This window comes from Pyrgilauda ruficollis, unplaced genomic scaffold, assembly GCF_017590135.1.
Source record: "Pyrgilauda ruficollis isolate IOZ18807 unplaced genomic scaffold, ASM1759013v1 scaffold9, whole genome shotgun sequence".
Lineage (NCBI taxonomy): Eukaryota > Metazoa > Chordata > Aves > Passeriformes > Passeridae > Pyrgilauda > Pyrgilauda ruficollis.
In genome coordinates this window covers 5,791,710-5,815,482 of record NW_024531043.1, presented here as the reverse complement: position 1 = coordinate 5,815,482, position 23,773 = coordinate 5,791,710, and the positions used below count along the sequence as shown (strand labels likewise).

The 23,773-nt window shown below is 44.1% G+C and overlaps 1 protein-coding gene across 1 annotated transcript; it reads right to left on the bottom strand.

The window, feature by feature from the left end:
- Positions 1-140: 140 nt before the first annotated feature.
- TOP3B (DNA topoisomerase III beta) lies at positions 141-11,372 on the bottom strand. The gene is made up of 17 exons (XM_041488821.1): positions 11,189-11,372; positions 10,369-10,500; positions 10,049-10,155; positions 9,560-9,634; positions 8,435-8,631; positions 7,670-7,826; positions 6,483-6,596; positions 5,490-5,580; positions 5,062-5,216; positions 4,783-4,888; positions 4,305-4,451; positions 3,755-3,928; positions 2,801-2,929; positions 2,470-2,619; positions 1,949-2,049; positions 1,506-1,707; positions 141-660 (listed from the first exon to the last, which is right to left on the bottom strand). Exons 1-17 carry the CDS (start codon positions 11,256-11,258, stop codon positions 179-181), a joined length of 2,589 nt encoding a protein of 862 aa, XP_041344755.1. The 5' UTR covers positions 11,259-11,372; the 3' UTR covers positions 141-178.
- Between the last annotated feature and the right edge of the window lie 12,401 nt (positions 11,373-23,773).

Genomic DNA, 23,773 nt, shown 5'->3' with positions numbered 1-23,773 from the left:
AGTTAAAAGCTTAAAGGCTTACTCAGTTACTGACAGATCATCCAGAATAGTTTGTTTTGGGAGCAACCTAAGGTGTTTAACTGTCCTAAGAACAGGAAAGCAGTGAAACATCAAAGATCCTTAAAAAATTAACTCAAACACATTTTTATAAGAAGTTTATTTTCCTGTTGTGTAGCCATTATACAAAGTAAGCAGCCAGAGCTGCCATTTTGTCCTTGGGTTTCTTTGGGTTGAGCCTTCCTCCGGGTCTCCGGCCTTTGCCCCTTCCCCGCCCTTGCCGCTTCCCTTGTCCCCCACGGTGCATGGGGTGCCTCATGGCCGCGTGTTTCAGCTCCACCAGATCCTGAAACACGGGGTCACAGAACACACAGCCTGAATGCTGGGTCTCATCGCCGGGTAAGGGAGACTTGGCTTTGTTAAAATCCACGTCCACGAGCGCGGCCTCGCACAAGTCGCACGTCTCGGGCGACACCCGGACCTTGTGGGCGTTCTCGAAGAAGTGCACGATCACGTTGCATTTGTTGCAGGCCATCTTCCACTTGGGACCCGACGTCGAGTCCAGCACCAGGACCCCGTTCTCGCACTCCACGCACTGCCCAATTCCCAGCATGCTAAGGGAATGCTGGCACGTGGGGTGGGTGCACTCGTTACAGCCCATTCCTGGGGAAGAAGAGTGAAACCACACCGCCCTTTATCTCACTACTCACACTACCCAGTCTGAAGGAAGTGAGACACAGAAGCCAGAGACACTTGAGTATAGTGTAGATTTTCTAAATCACTGAAGAATGGAACTGCTCCCAAAATGGCAACTTGCCTCTTCACAGTTTCAGAATAATCCCCTGCTGAAAAATTTTCCTATAATGGTTTTCAGAATTGCCACTGTACAGTACAGGCAGTTTAGACAGATTAGTGATGAAAACTCATTACGTTTTCAATTAAATGTATGGCTCCTGCCTAACTGTTATTTTATACTTGAACTACTCACTGTTGGTCCAAGATATTTTTAATTAAAAGATGGTAATAAAAAGATGCTGAAAAGCTTCAGTGCACTACTTTAAGTTTCAGTCCCACAGTTACTAAACTAACTGCAACTTCTATCTCTTCTAATATCCTTCAACAGCTTTTAACACACCATTTATCTCTATCAGAACATTCCCTAGACCTGGTCTTTGTTTATACTCCTATCCAAGCCTACTCAAATTTGCAAGGCATCAGTATCTTGGTGTCTTTCACTGCATGCTGAGTGTTGTGAAGGTCACCTACAGTGCATGCAAGTAAATTATTTTCTTACTTCTTCTATGAAAAAAAAAAAACCTTCAAAAATTTGTTAACTAATACATTTTAGTCAGTAAGTTTAATGTGAATTTTAGGTATCTACAGCCTAATTTGAACAGCACTTTATACTAAGCAACACTGATTTAAAAACTCCTAAAAAGCCCATTGTCTAGACTACACCTAATTTATGTCAAGTGAGGATGATGCCTGCATGTTTGCACAACTCCTACCTTTTTTCATGTCCCTGAAGGGAGGATGGTTGTAACAGTATGGACACAGTGGATAGCTCTTTCCTCTGGATCCAGATGACCACAGCACCAGCTCAAAGTCATCCAGGGGACAACGCAACTCCTTGTAGAGTTTAATGGTACCATTCTGGGGGAGACTGTAGGTGTCATCACAGTGAGAGCAGTGCAGGCGACTCGGCTTGGCCTGGAAACAGAACACAAATCTCCTGAGCAACTGCAGGGTCAACAGAGCTTAAAACCTGTGGTAAACCCAGCTGAAGCTGCTCTCTGGTTTGTTCCCCAAAGCAAAACCCTATCAGCCTTTTTGTTTTAGAAAGGCACTCATGATGACCACATTTGAACCAAAGTTCAATAACAGAAAAGAAGTTTATAGTCAATGCCCCCCAGCAAGTGAAATTCCAATTCCAAGTATGAGGTAAACTGACCTGAATATACTTCATGAAACGATGGCATTTACCACAGCGGGAAAGGGGTTTGCCTGTGGCAGCCAAGGGTGAAAAAGACACTTCCATCAGTTCATCCATACCTGCAAAAGGAATAATCACACTTAGATTAGAATTCTAGTTCTTAAGAGGAAAGTTTGCACAAAATCATCTCTAGACCTGTGAAGAAGTGAGAATTAAAGTATTTTACTCACAATGCTCTTCCTTGTCTACTTCCTTGTCTACAAAGCATTTTGCACTGAGCATGCACAAGCATACTGGTTCAGCTAATCTCAAGTTTTCAAAAACTCACCACTGCACAGGCACAAAATAAACTTGAAGTAGAGTTTTGGAGACATGATTCAGTCCATCTCCCTTTGGAGAGCAAATTAATTTGGCTGGAAACTTCCAGTCCTGGCACAACTTTTCAGAAAGCCTAAACCTCTGAAAGGAGCCTAATATGTAAGTATTTTCTATGCAACAACTAAGTAATTGTGGGGAAATTCACATGTAGAAAGTTTTACCTGCAATAGAATCCACAAAATAGTGAAATTTCCTTTTGAAAATGTCAAGGGTGTGCTCCAGGACCTGATGATAATTTGCTTTACCCAGAGCTATTAAGTTGAGTTGCTTCTCTACAGCACTGCGGATTGTAGGAAGAACCAGTTCTGCATCTAACAGGAAACCAGAGACAGCAGCAATGAAAGGTCAAAAACTGAGGTAGGAAACCATTCATACATAAACTGACATAAAAATAAGCATATTTGAGACAGAAATGTTACTTAGACATCAGCCTTTGATATAGTAAAGGGAAAGGGAGGGAAGAAGATGGAAAGGGAAGAGCATTTAACTGACCTATTTTGTAATAACCGTGAACCAGAACAATGCCAAGGTTTGTAGGCTTTAGTCTTCGACCACTCTCCACTGTGACATAATTTCGCTGGCAAATGTTGTTAATGTGGACTGGAATACTGGCATCAGTTCCTGCCACACAAAGGAAAACAATATATCTACCCTGAACAAAAAAGAGTTTCCATCAAATGACTTGTTTCTGGCTTCTCTGGTTTAATGTCAAATTACAGGGCTCCTAAGACTGCTTCAATTCAGATACCTTCTTACTGTTACCCAACTTCCAGTGCATAACTTCTCCCTCTCTAGTAACTCTGACGTTCCTTTGCAATTCTGATAAGTCTGAAACATATGGTTTAACCTCAATCCTTTCATCTCTTTCAAGGAATTACTATTGAGAAGACACCTATTCTCACAAGTTATTTACTCTGGAAAAACACAGTAGAGTAAGAGACTGTGTTTGCTCTGACAGGACAAATTAATGAAAATACATTAAAAGAAACAAGTCAGACTGATAAAGAAAAGTAGAATTGTGGTAAATTGTATAATAAGATACAGAAGGATTATTGAAGAGAGCAAAGCTAAAGCAAGCTGTGAAGACAAGAAATCATTCCTAAGAATGAGGAGGTGCTTCCTTCCACACATCAGTTCTTTCTGACAGAGAAGTGACAGGAATGTGTTATGAAAGGATACTGCTTTGGCCAGAAACGTTTGGCCAGAAACCAGAAACTACTCAAAACATGGATAAGAAAGGGAAAGGAACGTGGGGGAAGAAACAATCTACCATCTGCTGAGGGGAGCTATGGGCATGGTGGTTTAAAGGGGACGAGATGATCACTGTACATATCCAAATGAATACTGAGAGCTCATCACTGACAGAGACAGCGCAGAGGAGCGACTCAGACTCTGCACTCTTGGTGGATGTACTGCAGAACAAAATTAAGTTATGCAAGTTCCTACCAATGCCATGCTTTTCCATCAGAGTGATCAGTTCTGCTTCTGTCAGGTAATCAGGAGGGCTGGTTTGCTTTTCCAGCAACTTTATTTCACCGATTGGAAAAAGATCTCCTTTCTCACAGTGGGGAAGGCTCTCTTCTAATGGGATGCTGTGCCATGGCATAATTTCTGTGAACCCTGTAGGTAAAGAAACAAACTACTTGCCAGTTTACCATAAAAGTCTCAGTAGTGCTGCTACACTGTTTTTACAGACGCCCAAGAAAAAACTGCCTTTGTATAATTTATCCCCCAAAAGGCATTTACTGTTTGTAAAAAGACTGGTCTTCACACTGGCAAATGTGGCATTAAATCTTTGAGACTACTACATGAAAAATAACACTTTTTTATCATAACTGAAGTATGAAAATTAGGACAAGATTTGGCCTCTGGTTTTGAGAGCTCAAAAAATTCTTCACAATTGCACTTGTCCCCAAAGCTTCACTTTCATATCCATTCAGTGTATTGTTGGGAAAAAATTAATCTGCAGCTAATACTTTCTTCTGATTTGTCTTACCTGGTGAAGTTACCACCTTTCCAACGCAGGTAAATCTTTCAGGGCCAATACTGAAGGAAATGGTGGTTTGCAGGTACTTGCAGTCAGCACTGACAGTGGCAATGAAGTGCCGAGTTATGTACTCGTACAATCGCCACCCGTCTCCACCTGGGGAGAAACAACACCTCAGCCACAAAATATAATCAAATTTCAGTACTTGGAAGCTACTATTCTGGGACAAATTTCTCCTAGAAACATAGGCATTAAGTTGTTTTCTTTTTCTTGGCAGTACCATAGTCCCAAGGATCAATTGCTGAAGCAGCTCTGAACTTCACTGTCACCAGAAGTTTCAGTGAGGATCAAGTTTGCCTCTCTTCACCTCTTGCTATTCAAATAATTTGATTTTCTGTTGAAACTCAGTCATTTGAAACTGGCACCTTACACCTCAAGGGACTGATTTCCTCACACAGTGTCCCAATACCACTGAATTTGCCTGTACCTAATTCTGCTTCTGTTGCAGCTCTCATTGGGGTGATGGGAGGATGGTCTCCTGCATCATGGCCTTTCCTCGGACGATTGATACCTTCTGATAGCAATACTTTTACCTGGGTGAACAAAGAAATGGCTTACTCACATCAAATCCATAACAATACAACATAAATAAAAGAAACTAGAGATACTTAAAGTTTCTAAAGGCCTGTAGGTCATAATACACCAAGCAAGATCTAGTCTGAAACAGACTAGAGAATGATAGTACCTCTTGGCTTCAGGTACTCACAGTTTCTGCCCAGTAAGGGTTATTGGCTTGTTGTCTCAAACATCCTTTCAGGTCAAAGTTTTCTGGGTAATGAGTAGTCTCTGTTCGAGGGTAGCTGATATAACCCTGAGTGTAAAGACGTTCTGCTATTTGCATGGCATGTTGGGGACCCATTCCTGAGAGGGGACAGGAGAAAACAAAAATCATATACACATCCATGTGATTATGGTTTGCTGCACCTGGATGTACACCTCACCCAAGTATTTAAATAAATTATGATTTGTCCTTTCCATATGACTTTTGTCACCTTGATCTTGCCAAACATTTCACTTTTCACAAGCAGCTTTCTAAACTTGATTCTCTGCCCAAAACGATGTATTATTTGTTTTGTTTGAGAGGCCAAAACATTTTGCTTTAGACAGTGTGAAAATCTGAACTTGTGTACCTACCTAAAGCAGCACTGGCCACTCGGAGCATTTCTACTGTATTCAGAGCCAGTGGTCTCTGCTTCACCTTCTCTTTTTTACTCACAGATTCTACCTAGAAAAGAGCATTTTCACAGTAAAACTTCTGACATTTGGTAAATGCATGATTTTAATCATGTCTATAAATATGTATCATACTTGCCATTGTCTATTCTTATAATATCTGCTTTGTTCTCTTAAAACAGTAACCACCAGTATATTTTTACTTCAGAAAATCTGACTGGAGATAATTTTATCAAGTTCTAAAAGTAAAGTCTGAAAGTCCCTTTGTGCCAGGACTAGATCAGGTCTGTAACTAACTGCTGGGAACACAGCAAGGCAGCTTATTGCTGTCCTTGCTTCCCACTTACCTCAGCAGCAGCTACTTTCAGTGCTACAAGGATTTAGTGCTCATTCCAAGCAACAGTCCTATCTATAAGAATGCAGATTTTTTAAAGCTTCAAGCAATCTTTGAACCTTGATGTCTATAAGCACTTAAATCCAAGCACACTGTTAAACAAGTATTGAACAGAGCAGAATAAAAATTAATTGGCTAAAAAGACTGTACTGTACATGATTAAATATTTAACTGCAGGAATATTGCCCTCCACATAATTAAATTCCAATTTATTCAATATCTCATGGGAAATAAGAGGTCTGCTTGGAGACATCTGAACAGTATTTCCTAACAGGTTTAGTAATGAAGAGTTCCTATCATGAGTGATGAGTATTTCCAAAGTCAATACTAAGAGGCTTCTGCTGAGATGATCACACTAGCACAGTACAATCTACAACAAAAAAATCTCTTGCCTTTTACTCTCATTCACACAAAGCTGAATGAAGTAAAAACCAAAATACAGATATTCTACACTCTTTAACAAAAACAACCAAAAGCCTCAATATGCAGCAAATGAAATATTAAATTGTATTTCCTTTATATGAAATATGGATCTACTGGCACTTGGTAAATATTCTTACCTTTGCTTCTTTTGCCATCTTTGTTATATTCAGGAACATTTGAGCAACCTCACGATCAAACACCCTCACTCTATCCCAATCCAAAGTCAGAGAACTTTCTTTTTCAGGATTCACCTATTGGAAAAAAAAAAAAAAATCATTCCCACCAACTCTACTCCTTGAAGTCTAAGAATGCATATTCCCAACAAGAGTCCAGCAAGCAAATCCTAGGACATATAGGATTTGTTAGAACAAATTTAAGACAAATCCACACCAGGACACCAGTGCTAAAACACGCAGTTATGCTCTTTTTTGAGGGGCTTTAGTGAAGGATGGAGCACTTGGAGTTCTGGGGTCTGGGGAATGACCAGAACTATTCCTGACTGAACTGAAATACTGTCCTTGCTTAGTGCTGGGAACAGTAAAGACTGAAATAGGCAGAAATTCAAAGTTTACCATTTTGATCTAGCAGAATCAATCTTTTCTATTAAACTGTAACTAGGTCATGTTTTCAGCTCCATGTACAAAAATTAGTATGAAGTGACCAACACAAACCCCTCTGTAAAGAGCACCAAGTATTTCCTAGCATGACACACAAGACACATCACAACAGATGACAGCAGATGCTAGATTTCACCTTTTTTTACTTTTAGAATACAAAAACGGCAACTTTTTACCATGAATCCCTCATTTGCTTAAAAAATCCTTGTGATCACAAGCCATAAAATCCTGTTGGTTTGCTCTCAGAGCTTGGACAGCAGTGAGGCTGTAAAACTACTCTAAGCTGCCAAAGTACTCTGAGGACTCAATTGCCAATTAACACAATGAGCATTTTATTTGCTTTGAAATTCCAATACTCAGCAATGCCAATGTTTGTTGGCAGGCTAATTAATTCCTGGATTCAAATTAACAACAGTCAGTCCAAGGACCCCAGGGAACAAAAGAGCACCATTTTAAGTAGTTTTTTTGGCAGAATCTAAGCTTAGATGATTAGCACTGAAGAATTCTTATAAGCAGCAGACAATAAGCACTCTAATGCAAAACTGACATCCTGAATCTGTTCTTGAGAGTGGTGACACACATGTGAACAGAATGAGAACACATGAGTAAACTATAGGCATTGTGAATTCTTGTCAGCAGCTAAGAAATTATGAATGAACAAAATACAAATGCATTTCTTTTGTAAAATCAAGTACTGTAAAACTTACTTTAGCTTGCAACACCCAGTAAGTCTCAGGCTTAAATGACTGGATTTTGTCATGCCTCTCAACACAGAATCCAAGTGTTGGGGTCTGACATGGCCCAAAGGAGATGAGGGAGCTGTCTAAATTCCCGTATTTCCCCTGAAAATATTTAGTCTGGAACCTAAGAGAAGGACAAGGGAGAAAACACAAATGAAAAACGTACACATTAATATCCTCATTCCCATGAAAAGCAGAAGGTTTTGTCATTATATATGCACAAAATATGAGCAATGTATAAAATCATCCAGGCATTAGGAAAAGAGCATTCTGAGAAATTACAGCTTCACAAGGAGCTGGGAGGGGACACAGCCAGGACAGCTGATCCCAGCTGAATAACCAAAGGGATATTCCAGATCATGTGACATCATGGTCAGCATATAAAGCTGGGGGAATAAGGAGGAAGGGGGAGAACACATGAGGTGATGGTATTTATTTTCCCAAGTAAACATAATGGGTGATGGAACCCAGCTTTCCTGGGGATGGCTGAACACCTGCCTGCCCCTGAGAAGTGCTGAATTAATTCCTCATTTTGCTTTGCTTGTGTGTGCAGCTTTTGTTTACCTATTAAACTGTCTTTATCTCAAGACATGACTTTTCCCACTTCTACCCATCCAGTACTCTCCCCCACCCCAGGAGTGGGGAGGCAGTGAGTGGCTGTGTGGGGCTTGGCTGGGGTTAAGCCACGAGCTCCTGAACCTTTACAAAACCGTCTGCAGGCTGTGCTGTCACCTTGTGAAGGCGCAGCCAATCCTCAGATCCAGCTCCTGGCGGGCATCCACGGACAGAGCTTCGTTGCGATTGGGCTCTCCCAAGTGATTCATGGCATTGCAGATGTCTGTGTCGGTGATGGAACTGAATTTAGCTCTGTAAATCGTCCTCTCCGTGCCACGAGGCTTGTTCATGACAGGAAGAACAGCATCAAGAACCTAAGGAAAATCAGAAGCATAGTTAAAGAGCATTTGAAAGATAAAGGCTTTCTCTCTAAAGATAAAAAAAAACACTCTCCACAAAATATTCATTTCTGTGTCACTGCTTTCTTAATTCAGCAAGATGTCATGCCAATACATAAACTGATAAGCCAGAGGAGTATTTGTCCATCCACTCAAAAGCATATGAAGAATTAACAAAACTGAAGGGTTTATCTACTACACAGCAACTCCTAGGAGCAAATCAGTACTTTTGGCTAAGGGCAAAGACATTCACCAGTGCAGCTGCAGCACCTTTTGGTGAGCATGTACCAGTGGCTATCTGGGCTTATTCTCCTCATTGCTAAGGCAATGTAATGATACAGGGATATGTAAAGAACTTAAAACAATCACTTCATAAAACGTGTTTCTTTAATCTAAAGAAAATCTCCAAACAAATACTCTTCATGTAGACTTCTGGGAATAGGATGTTAAAAAAAAATAAATTAAGGAAAGTTTTTGTTCTATGCTGCTCATGTGCAGAGGCCAAATTTCTGCAGTATGCCTACACTTGCAAGCAGCTTCTGTGCTCTAAGGCATCTACTTGCTTAATAAACAAAAGATAACAGACATTAAGTTTTATAAGGACATAAAAATAACTACTCCAGCTGTGGAATACAGATCAATTCTTGAAGCACTGGAATGTTCTAACATTTAAGAGGCTTGATTGCTCTTTTGAGATGAGCAACACCTCTGAAATTTATTTATGCTCTTTAACTGATGTCTTACAGAGTTCAAAGCATGTGAGTTTTTCCACCAAGGCCCTCTATGCCTTTAAAACTTTATTCAACTTTAGTTTGAATTTTACTCTATACTCATAAAACAATGCATTAGTAGTATTGTCAGACATATATTATGGTATTGTGAGTCTTAAAAATGGAAACCTTACTTCAAAACAGATGTTTTCTCCTTCCTTATCACAATCCAACCACAAGACAATACAATCACAGCCTCTTCCCTCCACCTGTAAGAAAAATTAGCACAGTTCTTCAGCAACTCAAAAAATCACCTCCTCCCTCCCTACCTATACATTTATTTTTCTGGTTTCAGCAGGTGTGTGAAGTGTGAACAGTAACCAACACAGACTTATTTCAAAGAAGGCATTTATAAGCTGTGCCTTGCACTTGCTGTTAGAGCTAAGCTTGCATCCAATTCTGAGAAGTAGGATATCAACTGTCAAAAAACTCAGAAGGCAATGGGAAAAATGAATTTAACAAAGATTGCAGACAGTGTAAGAACAAGCAAAAGAAAGAAAAAAATTATTTCTACTGTGTTAATAAAATTGATCTAACTGTGACAAAGAGCTACTCTCTGGAGGAATTCTTATTTAGGAACATAGAAAATGATAAGTCTAAATACTACTCATAAGAAAGAATACCTGTAAAAACTTCACCATGGTCAGTTTGGGATTAGCTTCTTTCTTTTCCGTGGGAGCTTTACTAAAAAGTTCTGCTGGATCCACTTTGTCCCAGCTGTTATACTTTCCTGAAAAGCAAAAGTATATTAAGTGGAGCTCTGAGGAAATATTTATAAAACAAACAGCTTTACTTTGCAAAGCACTTGGCTTTCGTAATTTGTATGGAAAATTTTCTACAGTAACACATCTTGCTTTGCTGTATACCAAGGGACCTCAGCTTTTTCTGAAGGACCTGGCAGCTCTACAAGCCGTATTAAAACAGCTGATGAGCAGGCAAATACCTATGAAATCCAAAGTCATGACGTGACCGCACACCGATGTCATCTTGAAGTGGGCACTCTGTCCTATGAAGGAGCCGGTGTACTCGTGCACAGAGCACGCACCGTTGAGGCCCTTGCGAGAGGACATGTTCCCTGTGAAAACAGGATCATAAATATTAATGAGGTAAAAAACCCCAGCTGCTGAAATAAATGGTTTTGTGTGAAATTACATCCCCTTTTCCTTAGATCTTACAGCTAGGGTCTTCCTGATCACAAAACTCTACTCATTGATCAAGCTTTTATTTCATTAACTATCAATTCAGGGTTTTCCTAAAGTATATTCCATCTTCAAATTAAACTATTAATTATCTTCACCAGCCCTTCCCTCCTACCATGAAACCTTACCAAAATATAGCTAGTTTTCTAGATCACACACTTATAATCAATTTATTTTCCAGATTTATGAAACTTTTACTTCAAAAATCTCAGAACAGCCACTTGCTACTCGATCAGCACTTTCCAGATGCCGTATGCGCTAAGGCACTCTAGAGCTACACCAAATATTGAAACTAGTTTCCTTTATTTATGGATTAAACAGGGATCCATACAAACAATCAGAACGTGATGGGACATCCCGTTCTTTTATGAAGCTGTCCCAAGCCAGCGCTCCCAGGAGGCTCCGGCCCCAAGACAAGCAAGCCACTGCCCAGGGTGTGTCTGACCCTCACTGCACTGACAGCGGCCCCGGCAGCTCGCACACATCCCCGCGCTCCGGCCGCGCCGCCAGAGCGCTCCCGGTGCCGCCGGCTCAGCACCGGGGCACCCGCCCCGCCTCCCCTACCTCTCGAGAGGATCTTGGCGATGGACTGCGCCAGGGACGGCTTCTCGGCCACCATGAGCACGGTCCTCATCTTCGGCCGCTGCGGCGCGGAGCCGCGGGCACGGGCCGGCGGAGCTGGGGCGCGGCGGCTCCCGCGCCTGAGGGGACGGAGCGCCGCTCAGCCCGCCCGCTCCCGGGCACGGCGGCACCCATGTGCGGACACACGGCACACACAGACATACGTGGACACACACACGTTTACACGCATACAGCCACACACACATATACACACTGATACAGATACACGCAAACACGGGCATTTACACACACGCACATATATATATATATTTATATGTATATGTACACACACTTTCTCACACTTTCTCAGACTCCTCCCGGGGCTGGCGCCCGCCCGCTGCAGCGCCCCCTGGCGGCGCAGGGCGGCGCCCCCGTGCTCTCGCCGGGCCGGGCCGGGCCGGGCCGGGCGCTCTCGGGTCACTCGCGGGGCCCGGCACAGGGACATCGGCACGGCCAGCCCTTCCTGCCGAAGCCCGTGTGCAAAGCTGTGCCGCGGGAAGCGCTGGTACCGCGCCGTACGGTGCGCAGATGCCCCCTCCTTCATCCACACAGGTGCGCAGAACGTGAATCACCAAAGTCCTCTGAGAACACGCACACAAATTGTGTCTGCTCTGTTCCAGCGACACGGATCTCTGTGCCTGTGCCCAGTCTGTCACTCAGGTTCCAGTTTCCATAGACCCGAAACACTTCAACCAGTGTCAGTCATTGACAGCATCTCCTTCAACACAAATAAATTCGCCTTAGGAGTCTTAAGAGTACCTGGTTGCCTTGCCCTCCGATGAGATAATGGAAACAAAATTGAATGATTCTTGAAAAGGTGCGTTTTTTGCACATTAAATTTTAGTTGAACGTTGATGTCTCGCTTAGGCAGAATTACAAAGAAGAGAAAAGGCAGTGGGAAGAGAAGGCTCAGGCCAGGCAGAAGCACACCCTTCCCTTATCCCACCTTTCCCCAGGGACAAGGCAAGGGCTGTCCCAGGGGATTTTGCTCCTGAGAGCTGCAGCTCTTTTCCCCAAAGAGCCAAGGGGCTCTTTGCCCTGTCTCTTGCTTCCCAGGGATGCTGGGCCATGTTAAGGAGATTTGGCCAGTGGGCTGAAGCTGTTTCCAACCTCTCCTGCAGCTTTCAATTCTTCCACACATCCTGAAATCTGTCAAGGGAAGAGCTAAAGAGGGAAGCCCCAAGTTGATGGATTTTATAAGCACTTTGTGGAAGAGCTCAGCTCTCTATTTTTACCCCCGTGGCTGTGCATCGATTGTTGCCAATATTTACAGCACTTTTCCCAGAGCTGCTCAGTACCATACAAACCAAAGAGAAGAGATTGAGAAGCAGCCAGGATCAGGATGTTTATCAGCCTCACGCTGTCTGAAATAAAAAGGAACTAATTGACCTTCCATTTGATTAGTAGACAATTAATAGACGTTGAAGTTGTTAGCAAAAGGGAAAATCAAAACAAACCCAGGCCTTTTAATTCTTTGGCGATACTAAAGTTAGAACGTATGAAAACAAATGTGTTCTGCTGTTCCAATGCCTGGTTCCCTTTGACATCTGGGGAACATCTGGAACAATCAGGATGCAAGTTAAAACCAAGTCTTCAGATATGTCAGATACATATTTTTTAATTTCCTCTGGTAAAAGCCCTCTACAAAATCCAACCTTCCTTTTCTCTTTGAATGCTCAACGAAACATGAAATTTCAACTTGCGTTCACCCGGGAAAGCACAGTCGGGACTCTCCCCCACGTGGCCGAGGGATGCTCTGGGTCCCGGTGTGCCCCAGGGCCGGTACCGGCGCGTGTGGCTGCAGCGCACGGAGGCGCCCCGGCCTGAAGGGAGCCCGCGCCCGGACACCCACGAGCCCTGCGGGGCCACCAGCTCACGCAGTCGCTTGAAGCGCTTTGAAAATCGCCCGGAAAGCGTCATCCCACTCCGAGCCCTCCGGCATGAGCTGCACCAGTCCCAGCAGCGCGGAAAGGACCGGGACGGAGCGGGACCGGGACCGGGACCGGGACTAGGACCGGGACTAGGACCGGGACCGGGACCGGAACAGGGCCGGGCCGGCCGCTGGGGGGCGCTGCCGCCGCAGGAGCCGCCCGCGAGCCCCGGGGCGCGGCCGCGCTCGGCGGGACGGGCGGGACACTGCCACCCAAATCCCAAATGCCACCGCTGCCTCCCAAATCCCACCTCTGCCTCCCAAATGCCACTGCTGCCTCCCAAATCCCACCTCTGCCTCCCAAATGCCACTGCTGCCTCCCAAATCCCACCTCTGCCTCCCAAATGCCACTGCTGCCTCCCAAATCCCACCTCTGCCTCCCAAATCCCACTGCTGCCACCCATATCCCACCGCTGCCTCCCAAATCCCACCGCTGCCACCCATATCCCTCCGCTGCCACCCATCCCTCTGCTGCCATCCCTCTCTCCGCTGCCCCGGCTCAGCCCCCGGTGCTCTCTCCGCTCCGAGCTGCGGTGTTTCCCCGGGGATGGCCAGCCCGGGAGCCCCGCGGAGCCTCGCTCACTCCGCCGCCTCCTCGCAGATGCTCTGTGCTACTGCCAGCCCAGGCTTGGCCGCCCTGCCCTCAGAAGTGCTTCTCACCATACTGAAAAGGCTCCAAAAAGACACCCCCAGCCCCGTGGCAAGCACCCTCATTTCCACAGGAGAAACTCCAGGGAGAAGAGTCCGTGTTTGCCAGCACTGCAGCTGTTAACAGAGCAGGGGCAGGCTTCATCCTGGACTACTGACACCCCATCCGTTACTTCATCCAGCTCTGGCTGGTATTTCTCCACTTTTCCTTTGAAGACCTGGAGCTGTACCAACAGAGCAGAACAATGAAACCCCAAAATAAGCAGCCTCTCCTTCTGTTTTCTCAAAGAAAATGAACAAAGTTTCTAGGTTTAAATAATTAGTATTTTGGTTTACATCAATTTGGTAAGTGTATCAAATCAAGAAACTACCATTCTGATAGTTCACTTTGCACTCTGTGGACATTCAGCCTCACTAGTCCTGCTGCATTTTTGGCTCCCAAGTTTTTCAACACCAATTTTCTCCCAGGTTATTCCCATGCACCTTTATTTAGGCAGTCAAAGCCCTCACCCTGACTGAGACATTCATATTTCACTTGTACATCAGAAGACCTTGTGAAGGATTAAAGCTCTGGTCCTTCTTCTTCTGCCACTGACTCACTGATTTGCTTCAGTAACATGCCTTGGTTCCTCCTCTCACCTCCAGGACTCAAGTAGCAACTTCCCTCTTCAGGGATCTTTTACTGATCTATGCATAGAGCTCACTTTAAGAGCAAGATAAAAAAAGCTGCAGAAATATCATGCTCTCTATTGTAATGAGCATGATCATTCCTGTTTCACCTCCCTGGGCTCATTCTTGACCTTAGAGTAACTTTTCCCTGTTTGTTTCCAAACACACTTGAAAAGATTGTCATGAAATTAATAAGTATTGACAGGAGGGTCAGACAGGCAAGACCACATCTGGATGGATACCACAGACATTAGAAATTATTAAAATGCAGGTCAGACTATTAAAATAGCTTTTTTCTTTTTCTTTTAAAAAACTAAATAAGAACTATGAGGCCACAAAAATGTGCCTGAAATCTTGACTACAAATCTGGGCTCCAGATACGTCAGTGCTGGGAAGAAGGAGACAGAGTCTACTACATACAGAGCAACACCAGCACTTGAAGTGTTTCATGCTGGAGTGAAAGTCATGCTCGTGCCTTTATAAGAACTTTTTTCTTTAAAACACCTTTCAAGAATAGGAGGGACAGAAAAGGGTGTATGCTGGTGAAACAGGATATTGCTGGGACAGGCACACGTGACACACAACACATCATTGGATCTTGACTGTTGACAGTTGTCCTGTCACTGCTCTGGCACAACAGACTCTCCTGTGCTCTGGCCATGCTGTGCCTGCACTGGATATTGACCATATTTGCAGTTTCAAAGTTCTTGTTCAAGTGATAGAAAAATCTAGATAACAAAGTAGCATTCCATGAACAACTTTACTGCCAAAAAAATAATACCTGGATGTGAGCAAATATGTAATTTGTAACTCATAACCATACAGGGGGGTTTAGACATCACAATGTTTACTGTCTATCTCACTATTCATGTCTCTGCTTTCTAAACATCCAAGTTGTGTAAATTAGAGTTGAGGTAAATCCTTGCCTGTCACTTTGCAGAAATAACTTCATTTTGAACAACAGGTTTTTTTGTGTTTGGAATTTGGAATTTCTTCTTTGAATTGCATTGAATCCTCAGTGCTAAGGGCCAGCTGAACCCAGCTGGAGCCAGCCAAAATCTCATCTCTGCCTGAGTTTCACATCTCACTCATCACATATTTTCATATGTTCTCTCCTTCTTGCTGCAACCACATTTTCTTATGGTCTTTCTCTACCCCACATCTTTGAAGTTAAAATGATTGAAACAAGTGCACTGCTGTTTCTTTGGAAGGACCACCCATCTCCCCTCAGGTCTAGGAGCTTGCTGAGGTTGAAGTAGCTGTGAAAAATTTAAGGACCAGCTTTAAAAAAAAACCCCAACCCAACAAACTCTAAGACCCCTCATTACAAGAAACCTCTCAGAATGCAATTCAAAATTACGATGCTTTTTAAATTATACCTACATGAGAGGTTCATATGACCTCTTCCTTCTGCTGGCTGACTTTGCCATCCAGCCTAATCCCAAGATTTGTGATTTGTGGGGTTGCTGCTTCCCTGCTTGTGGCGCGGGCCCTTGAGCTGTGAGTTGATTTTGCATTATACATTCTGAGCTGACACCCACGCTCGTGCTGAAGTCCAAATTTGCCTTGCATCTCTACTGTTTGGAGGTTGCTTTGGATCTGGATCCATGCCATGGCTCCCTCACCACCAGCTCCAAGCACACACAGTCCAGGGAAAAGAGCCCCTCTTGTCAACCCACCCAGCTGCTTGTGATAAACTTTTTCCTTCACTCCTGCAGAAACAGCTCTGTCCCTGCTCTTTACAATTTGAAGTAGAACCAGAAAGCTGCTGGGTAGAACTGGTAGAGAAGAAGAACATTTAGTGTTAGATACAGATTGTCCTGCTTTGCCGCTCTAGCAGCACGTTGGGGTGTATGTTGCTAAAACTGGCTCCAAAATCCTCCCAGATACAGCCTGCAGAGCTCAGCATCCTCCTCCTGAGGTATTACCTGAAATCTACAGAGAAAGAGCCCCAAATACTGGTTCCTTCTGTAAGGCTCATGCCAGTGCCTGCCCAGCCCTGACCTCTCTGCACACTTCTGGCCAGTCCCAAGGCACCTTCATCCTTCCTGGGTCTTTTTTCCCCACTTCACAACAATTCTGAACTGCAGCACAGTGAAGCAGCTAAATGGGGAGACCTCTCAAGCCTAAACTGTTGAGAGTTTGATTAACAGAACTGTTGCATTGTGGCTCTGGCTTGCAGCAGTGTTGGCACTTTTTGAAACACATCCTATCCATGTGTTTTACTGCAACAATGAAAATCTCTTTACCTCTTTTTTTTTTTTCTACAGCTGAGGCTACCTAACTCCACCTGGATAGTAAAGGCTGTACAACCTCCATTCAGACTGCCTTCAATGAGTTTGTTAGCCCATAAATAACATCAATCAGCAGTTGTTTTTGAGGTAGGGAAGTAACTTGACAGATTCTTTCAAAGGAGAATTAGATTCCTGATTATCTGTGACCTTGCGTGTTTCAGAATCATTACAGCCATTACAGGACATCACTTGTCTTTACTTTGACTGTTCCTGCTTCCTTTGCATTCTCCAACATTTTTCCTATTGATTTTCAAAGAAACTGATGGGGTCACGCTGTGGCCCTCAGCAGACACGAAAGCTTAGTGCCTCCAGCAGTTCATAATCAGCACGTGGAATGAAAAGCCATATATCGCAGGGCCAGTTAAACTGCATCTCTGCCTGGGAGACTGGGGCAGAAACAACCTCCATGGAGGGGCCTTGCCAGTTAGGGCAATTGCCTGGAAAATGGGCTAACACCCAGGGGAACTGCTGGGATAATTCAGCCTTCCTGGGACTCTCCTGATTGTGCTGCAGTTAAACCAATGCTCTGCAAAAGCGGCGCTCAGGCACACAGCCCATATTTTCACAGATTTCCCAATTGCCTGCCACAGGCACTTGGCAGGAGTAAGAGCTGTAGCTCTTGCAACAAAACCTGAGCAGAGCAGAGAGCTCAGTGCAGTGACAGGGTGGTGTGACTGCTCCTGAGTACTCTGAAACCACTGCCGTGTTTGCTCTGTGATAGCTCTGGAGGTATTTTAATGCACAGCCCGCTGCCGTCGCGGCGTCACCCAGAGTCCAGGGCAGGCAGCCGGACGAGCCAGCGCAACGCGGGTTTTACACATTTACTGACTCTGAGCTCGAGCTGAAGCCACAGAGCAGCCAGCTGTCATGAACACTTCCATGGGAGGTGCCTGAGGTAATTTTTCCATAGTTTTCAGTGCAGCTCAACATCTCTGCAGAATTGTCTGGAAAATGCTGTGTGTGAGACACTCTCTTCCCATTTTTAGCATCCATGGGTGCTGTGATGGAAGGGGTTAACTGGATGAGAGGCACGGGAATTCTGGAGACTTTTTCAGATACCTGGGGTACCTTGGGCTCCGAAATGTTGACCTCTGACTCTCTAAGTTTATCAGCACATTCACTAATCAGGGGTGTTTAATGGAACAGCCACATGGATTCCTGACATTCTTGAAACGTTATGACCCTGTCAGTTGTATGAAGACTGAAAGTCTCTTGCTTTTGAACTCACTAGAGTTTGCACTGTCTTAGAAGCCTTTGATAAATACTTGCTGGATTTCTTACCTAGCTGCTCTAATCTGCCCAAGGTCATCATTCCAGAAAAAAAAAAAAAATTCATTTTGTGGGCATTCATCACTTAAATTGATCAAATTAATGCTTTCTCTAATTCCGGAATGGTTAAAAGTGTTGTGTGTCATGTTTTAAAAAAAAACCAGCAGATAAAAGGTTTATTTTCCTGTTGTATGTGAGAGGGTTTGTGCTTACTGTCAGTCTCTAAAGACAAGTGAAAAACAAATGTAAAATGTTTTTCTATGAAGAAACCCTAACATTACTGAAACAGATCTCCCTCAAGTACCCAGAGGTTTTATCAACAGTGTCCATGTGCATGTTTTTCCTTCACAGTTCACACCAGAGAGTTCAAGCACAAAAGCCTGGATCCATTTACAGTCAGAGACCCAGGCCTGCAGGTATATATGATCCAAGCCTTGTCCAGAATTTAAATGGACCCAAATTCAAATGGGTTGAATTCACCATGAATGTCACTTTCAAAAATTAAGCTGGAATTTAGCAGTCACTTTGAGCACATTTAAAATTTTCCCTCAAGTCCAGGATACAAACATAATAGCAAAGGCCAAGTAAAATGCTTTGAATTTTGAGCAATAGTTTTTAAAAAATTTCTTGTGGATAAGCTCCACACAAGGCAAGTCTTTCTGGGTCAGATAAGACTAGATAACTCATCAGTGTAAGAAAGCCATGTAATCAGGGTGCTGTGCTGGCAACAGGCAAAGAAAAGAGGCTGGAAATATCAAGAGTTAACAGGTGACTTGATATGGATGGCAGTCTCTGCTATGAGGCTTTTAAAAGCAAACAGTTCACATAATTTATAAATGGTTTCATAGGAAGGCTCACATTTATCCAAGAGGCCATGCCTCAGCATAGCAGACCTCCCAGGAGACTTTTCAGGTGACTCTTCCTTTATCAGCCTCATTTTATTACTCCTAGCTCTATTCTTCTGCTGTTTCTCATCACATCGCTTGATATTTTTAAACTCATCACCTACTGGCAGTTTGTCATTAGGGTACATTGTTCAGCTGAGCTACACACCCTTATTTTGAAATGGGCAACAGCAAGAGCCTGACCCTTCCCAGGGCAGGGGAAAAGCACATGAAAAGAGCTGAGGAGGTCAGATCCTGAGCACGGTGGGAGCTGAGATGCTGCTGTTGAGGCAGCATTGAGTAAAAGCCTCTCACTTGCAGGCTGACAGAACAGTCACCTGTGGTTCCACACACCATCCTCTGCCTGTTGGCTTTTACCTGATATTGTGAGGAGCTGAGGAATGGGGACACACAGTGAACAGGTTCAGACCCCCTGAACCTGACCCAGCACCCAGGCAGACTCCAGCTCACACGTGCTGCAGCACAGCAACCTTGTGTTTCCTCGTGAGCCTCCTTACGTGGGCAAAAAACCTTGGAAGAATTTTGTAGCAGTCCTAGGGATGTCTTGTTCTCATTACCTCCACTGACCTAGCAAATGGGGGCCAGGATGGGAATGATCTTTGTATCTAGGTCAGATCTTAATCTTTTTTTTTCTTTTACTGAAGAATCACTCCCTCTTTTTTCCTCTAGTGCAGATTTGCCTTTCAGCTCTGGTTGAGCCCTTGTCTGTATTGTCTCCTGCCCTCTTCAGCCCAGGGCAGAGCCATTTGTACTAACAGGATGGCACTTTTCTTCATTTTCTGTCTCACACATTTCTTTTTCACCCCATCTGTCATATCCCCACATCTGACTGATGCAACACAATGAGATGTTTAAAACCACAGAAACTGTGCAAATCATTTTTCCTTCCTGGAGGAAGGAAAACAGCTGGGGACTCACTGATGTAAAACTCACTTTGCCAGTGAGACTCACTTACCTGTCTCCAGTCTCACGTCCCTCTGGTCAGTGAAGCAGGAACAACCACTCTTTCTGTCCAGCAACAGCTTCACCCAGCACACAAGCCTGATGTTGGGCATCACTCTGCTGCCTGACCCCTCGCCCTGCCCTGGACTGTGTTACTGTGAACACAGCATTCACAGCTGCCCTTCCAAGTGACTTGGTCCTGTCCTTGCCCACAGCTTCCCTGGCACTTACCCCACATGTTATGTGTAAACCCCTGGGCAAACCTCCCCTTTGGAGCCTTGGTTTTCCCTTGGGTAACTGTCAATCCAATGCACTAATTATTGTTGATAAAACCCTGGCACACACCACACGAAGATTTGAGCAAAGTAAAATACAGTCACAGATTTAATGAGTATCAAAATAAAGCTCAAAAAAAAAAAAATTATGACAGTACAGGAAATTGCAGGGTAATGGCAACCACAGGAGGAAAGCAGGAGAATATCACAAAGGCCCTGAAAGTCTGCAGAGGCCAGACAGACACATGGCTCTTCCTGACCCCTCTCTCCTGGCAGAAGGGGCAAAGCTCTCCTCCTCCACTCATCAGGGGCCCAGCCTGCTGTTAGTCACCTGTTTTGAACTACTACAAATACATTAATTTAGCCAACTAGAGAGAAATAAAGCTTTTGAGAGAAGCAGCGAATAAATCACAGAAGCCCCATGTATAAAAACCAGGCAGCATGACGTGACACCTCCGCACAGGGCAGCTGTGACCTGTGTTAACCTGCCCAGGCTCTGGCACTTGAAAAACACCAGTGAGAAAACTTTAGAGACAACAAACTCATACAAGAACCGCTGCTACAAACATCCTCCTCTATCTATCCCTCCTCAGGAAGGGGCTGGCAGGGCGATCCCAGCGGCTTTTCTTCTCCTGCTGTGCTTGTGGACTCTGATGCACAACCTGCAGCCGAGGCAGGCTGTGGGCACACAGCCTTTCCCAGCTGCTGGTGTTTCAGCTGAGAGCTGGGTTTCCTGGTTTGCCCTCATTTCTCATCTCCACAGCCTCCTCCTGACTTTTAGAGATTATTGCTGTATAAGAGCTGAGCAACTTGTGTGGCATTCAAGAGGAGATGAGTTAGTTTCAAGCAGCACAGCTTTGCTGAGCTGACCTGGCTCTTCTAAATCAGACTGCACCATGAAGGGAGCAATCAACTCCAGCAAAGGGAAGGACAGCAAGCAGATTAGAGCTGGGGAAGGCTGGAAGTGGAATCAGACAGGGGATGAATCTGCAGACACAACAGCTAAGAGAGCCCTGGCTGCCAGACCTACACTCTTCAATCAACAGAGACAAGTATGTCCCATATTTTGACCAGGTACTTATTTGCTATTGCAGTTTCTTTGTTGTGTGTGCGCAGGGAGGTGACAGTGCCATGCAGCAGGAAGGATAGATGGTCAGATCTTCGACCTCATCCCACCACTTAAGAAATGTGTGGCAGAGTGGGAAACCTGCAGGGAAGCCAGGGAGTCTCCCATCTCACCCCTCTCTCAACTTGTCCTCCAAGAGTGAGTTCTGCTCTCCTGGCTGTACACTGAACCCTCAGTAATACTGAAGAAGTACTGAGTTTTATTCCTTCACATTTGTCTTTTCCTTCCTTGTTCATTTTAGGGAAGGAGCAGGAAAGCAAATTCTAGGAAGTGTGTGAAACCTGCCAGTCCCTAAGAGGCTGAATAGCTTTCCACTCACACGACTGTTACTGATTTGAGACTCTTGGGCAAATTGCTCATTTCTGGCAAAGCCAGTGACATGTTAATGTGGCTGTACTTCTACTGAGGCTGCAGGGTACTTTACCTACTGGTGAAAATTTGCTCATCCAAGCTTAAATGAACAATTTAGCTGAAGTGAACAGTTGGTCTCATGCTTCACTTGCAGAAGAGCTCTGAGGCTCCCCTTTTGCTGTGGCTTGCTCCCCACCCGTGTGGCTTGTGACTGCTGCTCTGATTCTGGTGTGCACTGTTAAACTGGAGCAGTGAGAGGCTTCAAAGTAGACAAAGTGGTAGCTGGGAACTTCAGTCACTGCCCAACAGTTGGCACTCGTGGAAAGCACCACGATCTCTGTGGCTCCCAGCAGAGAGGAAGCTCAGCCAGAGGATGGATGGCTGGGTCCAGCTGTGCACTTGAAGGCAGAGGCTGCTTGCACAACTGCTCTGCTCCAGCACCTGCAGAGCTCTCCCTCTTTTGCTCCTTGGATGAGAAGTTATTTTTGGCTGTGTTTTGATATATTAAACATTAGCTCTAGGCTTTTGCCTATGTACTGTGTAATCCTGTTCTGTGCGGGCTTTATATATTGTTCTTTTGACATTATCACTATTGCATATTAATAAATTAAACTTGCAATTCGTGTTACTCTCTTGGGCCAATGTATATTGCTAGGGGGTGAAAAGAAGGGATTAAACTGGCTTACAGTGTTCTGCTCTTGTACCATGTTACAGCAGATGCATAAGAAGGATCAAGAAGCTTTCTTGGCTCAGAATTGTTATATTAATAGCAGAATTGTAGGGTCATAATTTTTATTACACTCTTTTAATAAGCTATTGATACAGACACGTTTTACACCTATGGGAAAATATAATTATGCTGGAACTGTAACATTGGATGTTCTTAGCAGAATATCACAAGGAATTAAGAGAAGAATGAGAGTGTTCAGTTATGTTGAATGAAGTTTTAGCAAACCTAGTGGGGAGTGAAGATTCAAGATAAAGAAAGAGGAGTAAAATCAGCCTGAATGTCTCTAAGTTTGAGCTTTAAGTTACTTATAAGCATAGCCATTGGGGAGCTGGTGACAAACTGAACTCTCCTGAACTCCTCAACAGGAGCACACACAGGTGCACGATGCTATGCTGCACAGAGTCAACAAGCCCCAAAAATAAGAATACAGTGAGAAAAGCCTCCTGTAGGGTACAGCTTAAGCTGGGAGTTCAGGGCATATGTTGCATCTCTATCTTATAAAATGCAGTGTCGAGTACTGGATAGGTGAGGCAGAAAATGAAACAATGCCAGATGTAAGAGCCCCATCAGCCAGTTCCAAAATAAGGGAAAAGTTGGAGCTGACTAAAAGATCAAACCCCATCCCTGAGATGGAGTTTGATGAGGTAAAAGACATTAGATACTCTATGAAAGTTCAAACAAAAAGCAGAATGACAGGACTGAAAACCACATATGAGGAGAGGCAGAAAGCTCTGAGGTGGGCAACTACTCTCTGTTAACTCCCACGCACCAGAGGAGCCAGTGCTCATCCAGATGTTCTGCAAACACAGCCTCTGTGCAGCCACCTCCACCTCCTCAATTAAAAAAAAGAACAAACAAAACAACGGAGCTGAAGCCACATACCAGAAATCCCACACCCTGTTTAGCTGTAGCAGGGTGTCTGCTGGAAAAGGTGACTAGTTTTAAACATATTTGATAGTTCCTACAGCCATTCTTACTCCAGTTTGGTTTGTGCTCAAGTGAAAAACCCCACAAAAGCCCTGCATCTGCCCTGTCAAATATATTCTGTCTGTGGTTTAAAGACACTCCCCTCAGAAGATCAGATTTCCTCATCATCATACAATATCTAAAATATGTGCAGCGTCACAAGTAGACAAATACAACTTATTTTTACTGTGACTGTTGTTATTTTATATCTTGTAGCACTACAGATGTGACAAGTTCTTTACAATCATTACAGGAAGTCAGTTCCTTGCTCTGAAAACCTTTCCCAGGTTAACTCTTGGTCTTAATTCTTATTTTGTGGTTTAGCACTTGCTACCACACAACAGATGAGATACAGCTTCGTTCTACAGACAGCTTTACATTTATGTCCCAATGAGTGACTCCTGGGTTATGATTCCTGCTTGA